General features: G+C 38.1%; 1 protein-coding gene across 10 annotated transcripts in view; it reads left to right on the top strand.

Moving 5' to 3' along the window:
* Positions 1-1,089: 1,089 nt before the first annotated feature.
* The window catches only part of phc1 (polyhomeotic homolog 1), a 60,328-nt gene continuing 44,167 nt past the window's right edge, over positions 1,090-17,250 (top strand). For 4 of the 10 annotated variants that reach the window (XM_041221563.1, XM_041221555.1, XM_041221564.1 and 1 more), the window contains exons 1-3: positions 1,091-1,321; positions 7,765-7,924; positions 11,342-11,452. In XM_041221563.1, coding sequence (XP_041077497.1) covers positions 7,808-7,924; positions 11,342-11,452 — 228 coding nt within the window. In that variant the 5' untranslated portion in view covers positions 1,091-1,321; positions 7,765-7,807. Of the gene's footprint in view, positions 1,322-5,138; positions 5,263-7,764; positions 7,925-11,341; positions 11,453-17,250 lie in introns of all 10 variants that reach the window. The other 6 variants (XM_041221559.1, XM_041221557.1, XM_041221560.1 and 3 more) reach the window with 6 other exon arrangements.

The following is a 17,250-nucleotide window of genomic DNA, read 5'->3' as shown; positions in this document are numbered from 1 at the left end:
GTGGATGTGTGGATAGGGGAATTGGAGAGTGGGATGGAAGTGAGGTCATATAAGGGGGTGCAGGGAAAAGACTGGGAAGGGTTGGATAAAGCAAAAACTACTACAATAATTTATTTTCCTTTTAGACTCCCAGTCCCCTTTCCCTCACTTAATGATTTTATTTTGTCATTATTTAATTATTGTAAAAATAAACAACCTTCATCTACTCATGGTTGCAGTCTCATTTCTGTCCCCAAAAGAACTCAAAACGCTATAATATATTGATGGACATTAATAAGAAAATGAGATGTCCTTTTTTGGGAATACCATGTTCCTTCTCAAAAAATGTGTTTTAATATTAGCCTTTAATAAAGGAAAACGGCTGCTTTAATCAATTTTCATGTATCTATTTCAGTGCAATGTAGTTTCTTCATTTTTTTTAACATTTACATTTTATTTCTGTTTGTTCATAAAAAAAAACAAAAAAAAAACACTAACTTTGATTCATGTACTACATTATTCTTAAATGAAATCACGGTCCAGTTTATGGTAAATTGAGCATGCATGACTTATAAACTCGGCATTCAGCTGAACAGAATATCCATAAAACTGGGCTGAATTCGAAAATGCAAAGCGGCCCATAATTTTGTACGTTATCTAAAAACCAGAGCAGCCCAGAAACTGGGATGTTATCTGCAAACCAAATCGGCCCAGAATTTGGGACATTATCTGAAAAGCAAAGCGGCCCAGAATTTGGGTCGTCAATGAAAACAGTGTATACGTAAAGCTGTGATTACATTAGAGATAAACTAATGTATCCTGTAACAAAACTGTAATAATGTGGAAGATATATATATATATATATATATATATATATATATATATATATATATTATATTGCGCAAACGATTACATATATATGCTATTTGAAAGACAAAAAACTCACTTGCTCTCTCTCTCACTCATCGCAATGTTAAAAATTCCTACAAGCATTCCCACTAGTGTGACGACATATTTCTGTGACAGACTAGGACCAATCAAAAAGCGAGATTGTTGTGCGATTCCATCCGAAAAACCGGGCCCGTGTCATACCTCTGTCTACCGCAAACCATAGACAGGTATAGAGTACATATTATATATGCCGCAAACTAGAGGACCGACGTCAGTGCCGACGCGACAGAATGGGGGGCAGCAGAAGAACGGAAGTTGGTTCGTGATAAGAGTAATAATAATTATAATTAAAAAAAAAAAGCAGATTTAAAAGAAAAGAACATCACAGAAAGGTAAAAATTAAAGTATTAGCAGGTAGAAAAAAGACACATACACTCACCTTAGAAAAAAGGTAGGTACGATATTTATATTCTTAAAATAATAGCGAATCGTTCGTGGTCAAAATGAAAACAGCCTGTCACTACATTTTTTGTTGTAAAACCAGTTCGTGGTTTGTGGTTAATTGGATTTTCGTAGTATGGATATAATACACCCTAGTGCTAAATTGGGCTGATATTTACATTTTTGACTCATGCGGGACTACGGTACGACCGTGCACAGCGGTGAGAGATACTATATAGAATATCTGTAACCCGTAAACAACGTACACAATGTTGCTCGCAAATTCGGGTACAACTTTTATCACCATGCCCATTGTACGAAACCATTGGCCATAAGAAATAATGGTCTGACATATTTAAGCAATTTGTATTTGGATCAAAGTCCGCGGTATTCGCTTAATTTTTATTATTTATTTATTTATATGTTTTAGATTGGGTATAAACTAAACAAACGTATGTGTCTTTGTTTCTCTCTCTCTCTCTCTTTCTCTCTCTCTCTCTCTATATATAATATAATACAGTGCCTATAGAAACTACACCCCCTTGAACTTTTTTCATATTTTGTTGTGTAAGTGCCTCAGAGTTTCATGCTTAAATGACGATTTTTTTCCCACTTATCTACACACCATACTCCATACTGTTAAAGAAAAAAAAAATTATGGAGGAAAAAATAATAGATTAAAAATACAAAATTGAAAGATCATAATTGGATAAGTCTCCACCCCCTTGAGTTAATACTTGGTGGAAGCACCTTTGGCAGCAATTACAGCTGTGAGTCTGTTGGGATAGGTCTCTTCCAGCTTTGCACACCTAGATTTGACAATATTTGACTATTCTTCTTTCCAAAACTATTAAAGCTCTGTCAAGTTCTTGAGGATCGTTGATGGACAACAATCTTCAAGTCATGCCACAAATTTTTAGTTGGATTTAGGTCGTGGCTCTGACTGGGCCACTCAAACATTTACCTTTTTGTTCCTTAGCCACTCCAGTGTAGCTTTGGGTTGGTGTCATGCTGAAAGGTGAACTTCCGTCCCAGTTTCAGTTTTCTTGCAGAGGGCAGCAGGTTTTCCTCAAGGACTTCTCTGTACTTTGCTCCATTAATTTTCCCTTCTAACCTGACAAGTGCCCCAGTCCCTACCGAAGAGAAACATCCATATAACATGATGCTGCCACCACCATGGTTCACAGTAGGGATGGTGTTCGTTGGGTGATGCGTTGTGTTTTGTTTGTGCCAAACATAACACTTTGCATTTAGGCCAAAAAGTTCCATTTTAGTTTCGTCAGACCACTAAACTTTTTGCTACATGGCTACAGACTCTCCTGAGTGTTTTTTTGTATACTTCAAAAAGAATTCAAGGTGGACTTTTTTGAGTAATGGCTTCTTTCTTGCCACCCTACCATACAGGCCAGATTTGTGGAGTGCTTGGAATATTGTTGTCACATGCACATTTTGACCAGTCTTGGCCATAAAAGCCTACAGTTCTTGCAAAGTTGCCATTGGCCTCTTGGTAGCCTCTCTAATCAGTCTCCTCCCTGCTCGGTCATCCAGTTTGGAGGGACGGCCTGATCTAGACAGGGTCTTGGTGGTGCCACACACCTTCCGTTTCTTAATAATCATATTGACCTTGCTCCAAGGGATATTCAAGGCCTTTGATATTTTTTTTATACTTATCCCCTGATCTGTGCCTTTCAACAACTTTGTCCCGGAGTTCTTTTGAAAGCGCCTTGGTGCGTGAGTCTTTGCTTTGAAATGCACTACCCAGCAGAAGGAACCTACAGGAACTGCTGAATTTATCCTGAAATCATGTGAATCACTACATTTTAACACAGCTGGAGGCCACTTGGTGTGTTATTTTGAAGGTGATTGGTTACACCTGAGCTAATTTAGGATTGCTATTACAAAGGGGGTGGATACTTATCCAACCAAGTTATTTCAGTTTTTATTTTTAATTAATTTTCTACAAATTTCTAGAACATTTTTTTCATTTGACAGTTGTGGGGTAGGATGTGTAGCCGAATGAAAAAAAAAACACAATTTTAATGCATTTTAATTTCAGGCTATAAGGCAATAAAAGGTGAACATTTTGAAAGGGGTTGTATACTTTCTGAAGGCACTGTATATATGTTTAAAGCGTTTGTAGTGTTACAAAAATAATTAAATAAATAATGCTGACATACACCAAACGGATAGTGTGGAGTTGATATTCATCCTTGGAAAGACAAACATTATTGCCCTTGAATTTTGAGAAATGCAAAAGGTAGATCTATTAAATGAGACTTATAAAATAATTTGTCTTAGCTATTGTTACCTACCCATAACCTTGTATTTGAAATAGCTGTACATTCTAAACAGTGGCGCTGGAACAATGATGCTAAACGCCATCAAACAGAACTGCAAACCATGTATATGAGAGATGCTACAGTATGCTTTTGGTTATTGCGTTAGTGTGTTAATGAAACAAAGCCATCATCATGCACTTATCGATATAAATAATTAAAAAAATGCTTTAACTATATTGTTTATAACATGCTTACCATAAGGGTTTAGAAAAGCAGCATATACTTTTATTATCCAGTTAAACAGTGGAACATAAAAATGTCTTGTTTACTTGAAAAAACAAAAATAGACCCCAAAGATGGACTTGCGCTCCAGTGTCATGTTGGTGAATCTTTTCATGAGGGAATGGCCATCTAGTGTGTCCAGAATGTCACTGTGCAGGTATGTTAGTCTCTTCAGGGTTCGTAAGTTCCCAAGTCCCAAGTTTGCAGTTCGCATCTGCAGTCAGAGTTCTGAATGATCTGCTGATAAGCTCTAACTCTAGATCTAAGTGCTGCCTTTTAATACTGTAGACCATTCCATCTTACTGAATCATTTTGAAAGCACAGTGGAACTGTCTGGCTTTGTCCTATCCTGGTTCAAATCTTATCTTTCTGATAGGTTTCAGATCATCTCTATTGGGGAGGTAAAATCGGCATTATTGGAAGTTGTCTGTGGTGTTCCACAGGGCTCCATTCTAGGTCCTTTTGTTGTTTTTGTTATATATGTTACCGTTGGATGACATTATCCGCAAACACAGAGTGAACTTCCATTGCTGTGCTGATATCCCCAGCTATATTTGGCCCTAAAGCCAGGGGTTTCTTTTGCCTGGGTGTTATTAGCTACTTGCCTTACAGACATCAAGAATCAGATGTCGCAGAATTTTCGAATGTTGAATTCAGATAAAGCAGAGGTTATGCTAGTGGGCTTACAGAACCAACTAAAAGGAAATATGGGATTACATGAGCTCAACCCTTGCAGTCTCTCATCAAAACTTAAACTAGAAGTTAAGACTTTGGGGGTCATCTTTGATCCTGAGCTCTCATTTGAGACATATTAGGGAAGTTACTAAAGTATCTTTTTACCATTTGAGAAATATAGCCAAACTTAGACCAATTATTTCCATATCTGATGCTGAGAGACTAATGCATGCCTTTGTTTCATCTAGAATTAATTATTGTAACTTTTTTCTGGTGTTTCAAAATGTGTGATATCCCTCTTGCGCTTGTTCAGAATACCGCCACTAGAATTCTGACTAATACCAGGAAAAGTTAACATATTACCCCTGTTTTGACCTCTTTACACTTGCTCCCTGTTAACCAACAAGGCCCTGAATACATTAGCACTTAGATATTTGCAGGACTTCTAAACCGTATCTTCTAAACTGCACTCTGAGATCACAGGATGCGGGGCTGCAGGTTATTCCTAGGGTCAACAAAAGCAACACGGGAGGTAGGGCTTTTTCTTGTAGAGCTTTGGAATTATGGAATGCTCTGCCTTTGTTTTGTCAGGGAAGCTGGGACCCAGTGTTCCCTCTAAGGCTAAAATCCATCCATTTTTCGCTGTAACTGGCAACAACCTTCGCAAGTTATTGTCATAAATGTCAACCTCAATCAAGACTCCAGCCTCTCGAAGGTAAACTTATTATTTTGAGACCATTCTTAAAAAGCATTAACATAAGCATATTTGTGGCTGTCTTGCAGCGGATTCTCTAATTTTCCTGTGTAAAAATACATGTCACATTTAGTGCAGACCTCGCTCGGGCACCAGCGAATCTACAGGGCGGGCGAAGAAGGCGCCTGGCAATTCTGCCTCTATAGAGAGTGCTGCTCATGAACTTTACAGTTTTTAACTCATCGTATAATTGAATATTAAAATCAGTGAAGCACAATCTTCCTGCATTATGTAAAAGTATAAAATACTTTGGTAAACATAAATAAAAATCATAGTACTCACACTTTGATGGTTTTTGTTTTATTTCTTTTTTAAAAAAACGTTTCAGAAATCAGCTCAAATTCATTTTGAAACTGCTAAAAATGTAATCGGCACATTAGTCTAAAATACACATTTAACTGTATAGTAATTGAAGACATAGCATGGCCATTCTTTTTTTTTTTTTTTTGTGCGAGTTTATTCATCAAGTGACTTCACTCCTGTCTCTTGAAACTCAATGTGGCAGCTGCACCAACGAAGAAAAAAAAGCAATGTTTCAGTAAGACAGCTAAAATAAATCTGATATGAGGATGGTGCGATAGTATTTTCAAAGTTTTGCTGTAATTCTCATGATCATGTACGAGTCAGTACCATTAAATATCATAATGCCAGTCGTAAACACAGAGGATAAAAAAGCAAAGAAGATGGCAGCAATGGCAAAACAATGTATTCTATGCTGAAAAACTAAGACCTAAGGTACTGCGTTCAAGGCAGAGCTTTCCTGAAGTAAGTTAGTTAAATTAATTGCGGATTTCATTATTGTTTAGTTTATTTATTTCCACTACCTGCCTTTAATTAAGCTATAATTAGTAGTTTTAAACCATGGCTGTTTCTTAATTGAATTATATTTTCTGACAACGAAGAAATTAGCGCAAAACTATTTTTCTAGCTATACAATCCTTAAAGGAAATTGATCACTTTACTGTCTAAAGGATGTAATCACTACACAACATACCGTTGGTTTCATAAAGACATTCACGCCTCTTGTTAAATCTTGCAAATAACACTGCAGAATTAGGGAAAAAACAACTGAGCGGATTAATTATGTGCTTACGTTAAAAGGGGCGCTATTTAAATTTACAATCGGGTAATACATAGCAGTGAACCTGTTTTAGAGCAATAAGTTCAGCCTTTATCGGTGTTTCATATTGTATCCTGGTTATTATAATGCCAGTAAAACACTAAACTTAATTTGTGGAGTACTGTACATAGGTTTACTGTCACATGACATAGCTGGACTGTTACTATTGTTATTACTTTTATTGTTATTGTAAATGCAAGCAACAGATATTTTCAAAACACATTTATTTGTAGACTGAACTACTGTGTTAGTGGAAGACTATAAATGTGATTCTTACAGCTGTGCTGGAAATTTGGTTTTCTGAACTGTTGTAATATAATTCGTAGGTTTTCCTGCTTATTTTAATGCCAGCAATGAGCCAGGTGATGTGTATAAACATTATGACAGGTTTGAAGTGTCTTCAGGTGCTTTACTTGCTATTACAGCAACAAGAGTCTGATTGAAAAAAAAAAATGAATTGTGATATTTAATACCACAAACATTATATTTATGTTCAAATGTCATATTTAATTATGAATATGTTGCTAAAAAGTGGGAACAAATGAAATTGGCCATTTCTGAAAAACTTTTTGGTATTCCCAAGAATGGAACAATTAGTAGCCCTAAAATGGATACAGCTGAAGGCAGTGCAGATGCCAGTGCTTTATGCAGTATAAAGCAATTTTATGCAGATAACAACCGACAGGGCTGCATAGGATCAGAGAATGATTCAAAATCAGAGGCAGAGCCGCAATAAATGTCTTGTAGCAAAAATATATTAGAAGGGTTAATGCATGGCCGAAGGTTTCTCACTGATAATTTACCCATTCTCAGTCAAAATGGCAAGTTTCTCAGTACCTAAAAAGCTTAGAGGGAATGCTGCTGGGACTGTTGCAGTTTTGAAGTCAAGATTAAAACACATTTTTTAAAATTTCTTATCTTAGTTTTGTATTGTGTATACAGTTATTTAAATCTGTTATTTAAATGGTGTGATTGTGGCAGTTGTATGTGTGAGATGCTATACAAATGTATTGTGGTTTGTTCTTTTTTCTGCTATGTACTATACAGTGCTTAGCAATAGGTTTGTATAAAGAGCGCTATATAAATGCAATAAATAAATAAATGTTCAAATGCAAAAAGTGTAAGTGATTAGGACAAGCAGAGCGCTGAAAGTGGCTAAAAAGAGTTGTTAAAAGTGGATTTTAAAACTGCAGATCATGCTTATGAAAAGACTTGAAGTGAGGTGGGGAAGCATATCGGTGATGCACAGGATTCAGAGCAGGGTGCTTCAGGTATTAGGAAAATGTAAATAAACATGATTTGGTCAGATGCTAAATTCATTTGTTTATATTTATTTATTACAGAATCTTTTTTCTTGGGCTTGAATAACAGGCAGTCCTGATCACCATGGAGACAGATGGTGATCAGAACTCTGGCGTGGCCAATGGGAACACAGCCTCCGGGGGAAATTCTCGACCCACACAGATAGCACAGATGTCGCTGTATGAGAGACAGGCTGTACAGGTAACTGTGTGTGTGTGTGTGTGTGTGTGTGTGCGCCTGACTGGCTGTATAAGAACATAAGAAAGTTTACAAACGAGAGGAGGCCATTCGGCCCATCTTGCTCATTTGGTTGTGAGTAGCTTATTGATCCCAGAATCTCATCAAGCAGCTTCTTGAAGGATCCCAGGGTGTCAGCTTCAACAACATTACTGGGGAGTTGATTCCAGACCCTCACGATTCTCTATGTAAAAAAGTGCCTCCTATTTTCTGTTCTGAATGTCTAATCTCCATTTGTGACCCCTGGTCCTTGTTTCTTTTTTCAGGCTGAAAAAGTCCCTTGGGTTGACACTGTCAATACCTTTTAGAATTTTGAATGCTTGATAGGTCGCCGCGTAGTCTTCTTTGTTCAAGACTGAACAGATTCACTTCTTTTAGCCTCTCTGCATATGACATGCCTTCTAAGCCCGGAATAATTCTGGTCGCTCTTCTTTGCACTCTTTCTAGAGCAGCAATATCTTTTTTATAGCGAGGTGACCAGAACTGCACACAATATTCAAGATGAGGTCTTACTAGTGCATTGTACAGTTTTAACATTACTTCCCTTGATTTAAATTCAACACTTTTCACAATGTATCCGAGCATCTTGTTAGCCTTTTTTTATAGCTTCCCCACATTGTCAGATGAAGACATTTCTGAGTCAACAAAAACTTCTAGGTCTTTTTCACAGATTCCTTCTCCAATTTCAGTATCTCCCATGTGATATTTATAATGTACATTTTTATTTCCTGTGTGCAGTACCTTACACTTTTCTCTGTGTCTGCCCAGTTCTGAATCTTGTCTAGATCATTTTGAATGACCTTTGCTGCTGCAACAGTGTTTGCCACTCCTCCTACTTTTGTGTCGTCTGCAAATTTAACAAGTTTGCTTACTATACCAGAATCTAAATCATTAATGTAGATTAGGAATAGCAGAGGACCTAATACTGATCCCTGTGGTACACCGCTGGTTACCACACTCCATTCTGAGGTTTGTCCTCTAATCAGTACTTTCTGTTTTCTACATGTTAACCACTCCCAAATCCATGTACATGTGTTTCCTTGAATCCCTACTGCGTTCAGTTTGAGAATTAATCTTTTGTGCGGGACTTTGTCAAAAGCTTTCTGGAAATCTAAATAAACCATGTCATATGCTTTGCAATTATCCATTATTGATGTTGCATCCTCAAAAAAATCAAGCAAGTTAGTTAGACACGATCTCCCTTTCCTAAAACCATGTTGACTGTCTCCCAGGACCCTGTTACCATATAGGTAATTTTCCATTTTGGATCTTATTATAGTTTCCATAAGTTTGCATATAATAGAAGTCAGGCTTACTGGTCTGTAGTTACCTGGTTCAGTTTTGTTTCCCTTTTTGTGGATCGGTATTACGTTTGCAATTTTCCAGTCTGTCGGTACCACCCCTGTGTCAAGAGACTGCTGCATGATCTTGGTTAGCGGTTTGTAAATAACTTCTTTCATTTCTTTGAGTACTATTGGGAGGATCTCATCCGGCCCAGGGGATTTGTTTATTTTAAGAGCTCCTAGTCCCTTTAACACTTCTGCCTCGGTTATGCTAAAGTTATTTAAAACTGGTTAGGAACTGGATGACGTGGGGCATGTTGTCCGTATCCTCCTTTGTAAAAACTTGTGAAAAGTAATCATTTAATATATTTGCTATTTTTTTTGGTGCCTTGACAAATTGTGTTAGGAAGCAGTCATTTGTCATTTCCATCATTTCAGTTTCATCCGTCGTGCTCCCCACCGGGTTTTCCCATTTTATATGGGGGAAGTTGAAATCCCCCATTAGTATGGCTTCTCCTTTGCTACACGCATTTCTAATGTCATTGTATAACAGATTATTTTGCTCACCGTCTGAATCTGGCAGTCTATAGCATGCTCCTATTATTATGCCCTTTTGAATTTTTGTCTGTTATTCTGAACCATATTGATTCGGCTTTGTTTTCTTTGTCCAGGTTTAACACCTGGGCTTCAAGACTGTTTCTTATGTATAGCGCTACCCCTCTTCCTCTTCTGTCCTGCCTGTCTTTCCTATACAGCGTATACCCACAAATGTTATATTCGTCCCATCACTCTCGGACAACCAAGTTTCTGTAACACCTATCACATCATAGTTACCTGTTAGTGCAGTAGCTTCAAGTTCTAGAATTTTGTTTCTGATACTTCAAGCATTTAGATAAATACATTTAGTGGTTGTCTTACCTGAGTTGTTGTTCTTGTTTTGATGCGGTCTCCCTTCTGTTTTTTTGTTGATTTCTCCCCCCTTCCTTTCTAGTTTAAATGCTTCTGAACCTGCTTGAGGATCTTTTCTCCAAGTAGATTGGTTCCCTTGTTATTTAAGTGCAGTCTGTCCCGTCTATACAGATAGTCCTCGTTGTAGAATGTCGTCCAATGATCAAGATAGGTGAAGCCTTCCCGTGTGCACCACATCTTCAGCCATGCGTTTTGATTAATTATTTCCAGCGTTCATATGGTCCTTTGCAAGGTGCCGGTAGTACACCCGAAAATACCACAGTTTTGGTTTTCTATTTTAATTTCCTTCCTAGCTCTCTCAATTTGTTTTGCAGAGATTTTGGTCTGTCTCTTCCAATGTTGTTTGTACCAATGTGGACGACTACTACCGGATCACTCCTGTTCGTTCTAGGAGCCTGTCCACGTTCTCAGTGATGTGCTTGACCAAGGCTCCCGGAAGGCAGCACACTGTTGTGGTAACGGGGTCCAAACTGCGAATTGAACTTGCTGTGTTTCTCAATATGGAGTCCCCAACAATCATGACCTCCCATCTTTTTGCTCTCTGGTCACCACTGTTAATAGAGTCATGGATGTTGTTCCTTTCGTTCTCTTGTTGTTGGTTTTGCTCATCAAAATTTTGAAGTGACTCAAATTTGTTGGTTGTTTTGATTTCTGGTGGTTGTGTTTGACAAAGTTTCTTTTTTACCCTCTGCCTACCTGAACCCAGCTGTTCTGACCTTCTATTTCCCTGGTGGCTAGTCGTGGATCGTGCGGCACTTTACGCAAATGACTATATGTGTTTGACCTTTTGTGTGGCTGAATGTCTGTTTGCATCAGAATGTCTTTGCTTTTCTGAATGTCTATGTTTTTGTCGGAATGTCTGTGGGTGTGTTTGAATAGCTGTGTGTTTGTGTGTGTATGCATCTGTGTTTGTCTGGCTGCCTGTGTGTGTCTGTCTGACTTTGTTTTGCATAGCTCTTTCACCTATTCCAGGTGTTATTGCAAGCTTGATTTGCCGCATTGTCTAGGTAACAAGTTTGGATGTATCTTACTAAATTCCTAGTAAAACCAGGAATGGATCAAACTGCTATGCAACAGAGTCCTATTTCCATCCCTGGCAAGTAACCTAACTCTCCCCTACCCCTCTCAGGCTCTCCAGGCATTGCAGAGGCAGCCCAATGCAGCTCAGTACTTCCAGCAGTTGATGCTCCAGCAGCATATCAGCAGTGCTCAGCTCCACAGTTTCGCAGCCGTGCAGCAGGTCAGTATGATGAATATTAATATCATAAGGAAAACAGTTAATTTCCTGGCTCCCATAATGACAACACTTCTGCACTTTTATACTTATTAAGAACATAAGAACATAAGAAAGTTTACAAACGAGAGGAGGCCATTCGGCCCATCTTGCTCGTTTGGTTGTTAGTAGCTTATTGATCCCAAAATCTCATCAAGCAGCTTCTTGAAGGATCCCAGGGTGTCAGCTTCAACAACATTACTGGGGAGTTGATTCCAGACCCTCACAATTCTCTGTGTAAAAAAGTGTCTCCTATTTTCTGTTCTGAATGCCCCTTTTTCTAAATTCCATTTGTGACCCCTTGTCCTTGTTTCTTTTTTCAGGCTGAAAAAGTCCCTTGGGTTGACACTGTCAATACCTTTTAGAATTTTGAATGCTTGAATTAGGTCGCCACGTAGTCTTCTTTGTTCAAGACTGAACAGATTCAATTCTTTTAGCCTGTCTGCATATGACATGCCTTTTAAGCCCGGAATAATTCTGGTCGCTCTTCTTTGCACTCTTTCTAGAGCAGCAATATCTTTTTTATAGCGAGGTGACCAGAACTGAACACAATATTCAAGATGAGGTCTTACTAGTGCATTGTACAGTTTTAACATTACTTCCCTTGATTTAAATTCAACACTTTTCACAATGTATCCGAGCATCTTGTTAGCCTTTTTTATAGCTTCCCCACATTGTCTAGATGAAGACATTTCTGAGTCAACAAAAACTCCTAGGTCTTTTTCATAGATTCCTTCTCCAATTTCAGTATCTCCCATATGATATTTATAATGTACATTTTTATTTCCTGCGTGCAGTACCTTACACTTTTCTCTATTAAATGTCATTTGCCATGTGTCTGCCCAGTTCTGAATCTTGTCTAGATCATTTTGAATGACCTTTGCTGCTGCAACAGTGTTTGCCACTCCTCCTACTTTTGTGTCGTCTGCAAATTTAACAAGTTTGCTTACTATACCAGAATCTAAATCATTAATGTAGATTAGGAATAGCAGAGGACCTAATACTGATCCCTGTGGTACACCGCTGGTTACCACACTCCATTCTGAGTTTTTTCCGCTTATCAGTGCTTTCTGTTTTCTACATGTTAACCACTCCCTAATCCATGTACATGTTGTTTCCTTGAATCCCAACTGCGTTCAGTTTGAGAATTCATCTTTTGTGCGGGACTTTGTCAAAAGCTTTCTGGAAATCTAAATAAACCATGTCATATGCTTTGCAATTATCCATTATGGATGTTGCATCCTCAAAAAAATCAAGCAAGTTAGTTAGACACGATCTCCCTTTCCTAAAACCATGTTGACTGTCTCCCAGGACCCTGTTACCATATAGGTAATTTTCCATTTTGGATCTTATTATAGTTTCCATAAGTTTGCATATAATAGAAGTCAGGCTTACTGGTCTGTAGTTACCTGGTTCAGTTTTGTTTCCCTTTTTGTGGATCGGTATTACGTTTGCAATTTTCCAGTCTGTCGGTACCACCCCTGTGTCAAGAGACTGCTGCATGATCTTGGTTAGCGGTTTGTAAATTACTTCTTTCATTTCTTTGAGTACTATTGGGAGGATCTCATCCGGCCCAGGGGATTTGTTTATTTTAAGATGGTGAAACACAAAATATAGCGCACTATATATATATATATATATATATATATTATATATATATATATATATATATATATATATATATATATATATATATATATATATATATACACAGTACTGTGCAAAAGTTTTAGGCAGGTGTGAATTAATGCTGTAAAGTAAGAATGCTTTCAAAAATAGACATGTTAATAGATTATATTTATCAATTAACTAAATGCAAAGTGAGTGAACAGAAGAAAAATCTAAATCAAATCCATATTTGGTGTGACCACCCTTTGCCTTCAAAACAGCATCAATTTTTCTAGGTACACTTGCACAAAGTCAGGGATTTTGTAGGCATATAGTCAGGTGTATGATTAAACAATTATACCAAACAGCTGCTAATGATCATCTGCTCAGTGTGTAGGTTGAAACACAATCATTAACTGAAACAGAAACAGCTGTGTAGGAAGAATAAACCTGGGTGAGGAACAGCCAAACTAAGAAACTAACAAGGTGAGGTTGCTGAAGACAGTTTACTGTCAAAAGTCATACACCATGGCAAGACTGAGCACAGCAACAAGACACAAGGTTGTTATACTGCATCAGCAAGGTCTGTCCCAGGCAGAAATTTCAAGGCAGGTGGATATGCTGTCCAAGCTCTTTTGAAGAAGCACAAAGAAACAGGCAACATTGAGGCCAAGGAAACTTACTGCAGCAGATGGTACACCCATCTACTGTCCGGAGAAGTCTGGTCAGAAGTGGCCTTCATGGAAGAATTGCGGTCAAAAAGCCATACCTCCGACGTGGAAACAAGGCCAAGCGACTCAACTCTGCACGAAAACACATGAACTGGGGTGCATAAAAATGGCAGCAGGTGCTCTGGACTGATGAGTCAAAATTTGAAATATTTGGCTGTAGCAGAAGGCAGTTTGTTCGCCGAAGGGATGGAGAGCGCTACACCAATGAGTGTCTGCAGGCAAAAGTGAAGCATGGTGGAGGTTCCTTGCAAGTTTGGGGCTGCATTTCTGCAAATGGAGTTGGGGATTTGGTCAGAATTAATGGTCTCCTCAATGCTGAGAAGTACAGGCAGGTACTTATCCATCATGCAATACCATCAGGGAGGCATCTGATTGGCCTCAAATTTATTCTGCAGCATGACAACAACCCCAAACATGCAGGAAGGTCATTAAGATCTTTCTTCAGAGTAAAGAACAAGAAGTCCTGGAAGTGATGGTATGGTAACCTACCTGCCGAGTTCCTTCAAAAACTGTGTGCAAGTGTACCTAGAAAAATTGATGCTGTTTTGAAGGCAAAGGGTGATCACACCAAATATTGATTTGATGTAGATTTTTCTTCTGTTCACTCACTTTGCATTTTGTTAATTGATAAATATAATCTATTAACAATTGCCAACGGGTCATGAGTGTGTCACACACACCCACACACAACATGTGTATATATATATATATATATATATATATATATATATATATATATATATATATATATATATATATATATAATAGAAATTTCAATATGATAATGCAGAACCTAATTCTAGAAAAGTTTAGACAATGCTGGATTGTAGGTGAACATTCTTAGAGAGTATAAAAGGGTTAGGCGTTGGATGATTGCTGTCATTACCAATAAGTCAATATGGGTAAAATGTAAAGAGCTATCTGAAGACCTTTAGGCAGAAAGTCATAAAGCTGGAGAAGGATACAGAAAGATTTCCAAGCATTTGAGTATCCCCATTTCAACTATTGTTTCTGTTATCAAGAAGTGCAAGACTCATGGAAGTGTCACAACGCTCCATTGTCTGGAAGAAAGAAGGTTCTTTCACCATATGTAAAACCCTCCGTTACAAAACTTGGTTTAAAGCACAACTAGACGTTCGAACACAACAACGATCCAAATCGCACATCAAAATCTACTTCAGAATGGTTAAAGAAGAATAAAATCAGGGTTCTGGAATGGCCTAGTTAAAGTTCCGATCTGAATCCGATTGAGAATCTGTTGAAGTTGGAGAAGGCTGTGCACAATTAAAGTCCTCGGAATTTGAATGAATTGGAACAATTTAGCGTTAAATGGTCAAAAATCAATAATCATGTCAAAAGCTCATTGACAACTGTTTAAAAGATGTTGTTATTGCTAATGGTGCCTCAACTAGCTATTAATTTAATTTTCCTGGTCGGGTATGAATACTTTTGAATTAGCAATTTTACTACAAAAGATTTTTACTTTTTGAGACTTCTAGAAATTATAAATTTCCCTTGGGGTATGTAGACTTTTGAAACTAAATGTGTGTATATATTACACACAAAACACACACACACAAATGTTAAATTTACTCCTATGAGGAGGTGGGGGGAAAAAAGTTTTTAATTGAGAAAAAATTATATATTAAATACAAAATTGAAAGATCTTAATTGGATAAGTCTCCACCCCCCTGAGTTAATACTTGGTGGAAGCACCTTTGGCAGCAATTACAGCTGTGAGCCTGTTGGGATAGGTCTCTACCAGCTTTGCACACCTAGATTTGACAATATTTGACGATTCTTCTTTCCAAAACTGTTCAAGCTCTATCAAGTTCCTTGGGGAGCGTTCATGGACAGCAATCTTCAAGTCATGCCACAAATTTTCGATTGGATTTAGGTCGGGGTTCTGACTGGGCCACTCAAGGATGTTTACCTTTTTGTTCCTTAGCCACTCCAGTGTAGCTTTGGCTGTGCGCTTTGGGTCATTGTCATGCTGAAAGGTGAACTTCCGTCCTAGTTTCAGCTTTTTTGCAGAGAACAGCAGGTTTTCCTCAAGAACTTCTCTGTACTTTGCTCCATTCATTTTCCCTTCTATCCTGACAAGCGCCCCAGCCCCAAAATATTTTTATGTTGTCGACCACAAAAACTTTTTCCACATGTCTGCAGTGTCATCTGCATGCTTTTTTGCAAACTCCATACATTTTTAAGATTAGACTTTTTGAGTAATGGCTTCTTTCTTGCCACCCGTCCATACAGGCTAGCTTTGTTTAGGGACTGGCTTGTTGTTGATGTGTGAACAATAACTCCCTTCTCAGACACAGAACTTTCCAGATCTCTCAAGGTCATTGTTGGCTTCAGAGTGACATTCCGAACCGGTTTCCTGCTTACCCGGCTGCTCAATTTGGGAGGGCAACCTGATTTGGATATTGTCTGGATGGTATGATGCATCTTCCACTTCTTAATAATGGACTTCACTGTGCTGAGAGGGATAATCAGTGCCTTTTGAAATTTTCTTGTACCCTTCCCTGCTCTGTGCCTCTCTACCACTTTATCCCTGACTTGTTTCGAAAGCTCCTTGGTCTTCATGGTTGCTTTGTTGGATCACTGTGTGAGTTGCAGCTTGAAAGTCTTTATATACCTGTGCGAGCTTATCTACAAGTTAAACCACTTTGAGTACACACAGGCTGAAACTATTTCCCTAATTTTGTGACCTTTCAAACAAATCATTTGCACCTGAGTTGATTTAGGGCCGCAGTCTGTTTAATCTGTTTTTCTGTATAAATCCTACTTATTTATATTCTAGATGCATTTTTTTAAAAACTTTGTCGATCTGGAGTAGTTTGTGTAGATTCTACATGTAAAGTCTAATTTGAAAGCGTCATGGAGTACGCTCAGATTCCAACAAAATGTGAAACTTTGCATGGTGAATACTTCTGCAAACCACTGTGTGTGTGTGTGTATTTATGTGTATGTATATAATTACATACATACAGCTCTGGAAAAAATTAAGAGACCAATGCAAATTTTTCTTAAATCAGCATCTCTACATGGATGGCAGCCATTCCATTCCAGTGTCTGTTGATTTCCAACACAGGCACACCTCATTCTACTGAACGAGGTACTGATTAGGGGATCACCTGAACCAAATCTTATTTAATGAGGAAAAGTATAAAAACTACTCCTGTGGTCATCACTATCCTCTTGCAATAGGACCAGCTGGATGGCAAAACAGTGCTAGTAGTAACTCAAAAGTAGTTGGAATCAAAAAATAACTATTGACCATGCACAAAGAGTTGAAAAGGAAAGTTTTGAGTGAGGAAAAGAAGGGTTCAATTCTGGCTTTACTGGCAGAGGGATACAGTGAGCATTGGGTTGCTTCCATCCTTAAAATTTCAAAGACGGTGGTTCATAAGAACAAGGTCAAGC

Source organism: Polyodon spathula, chromosome 21 (assembly GCF_017654505.1).
Source record: "Polyodon spathula isolate WHYD16114869_AA chromosome 21, ASM1765450v1, whole genome shotgun sequence".
Classification (NCBI taxonomy): Eukaryota; Metazoa; Chordata; class Actinopteri; order Acipenseriformes; family Polyodontidae; genus Polyodon; species Polyodon spathula.
This window is presented reverse-complemented; position numbering and strand designations above follow the sequence as displayed.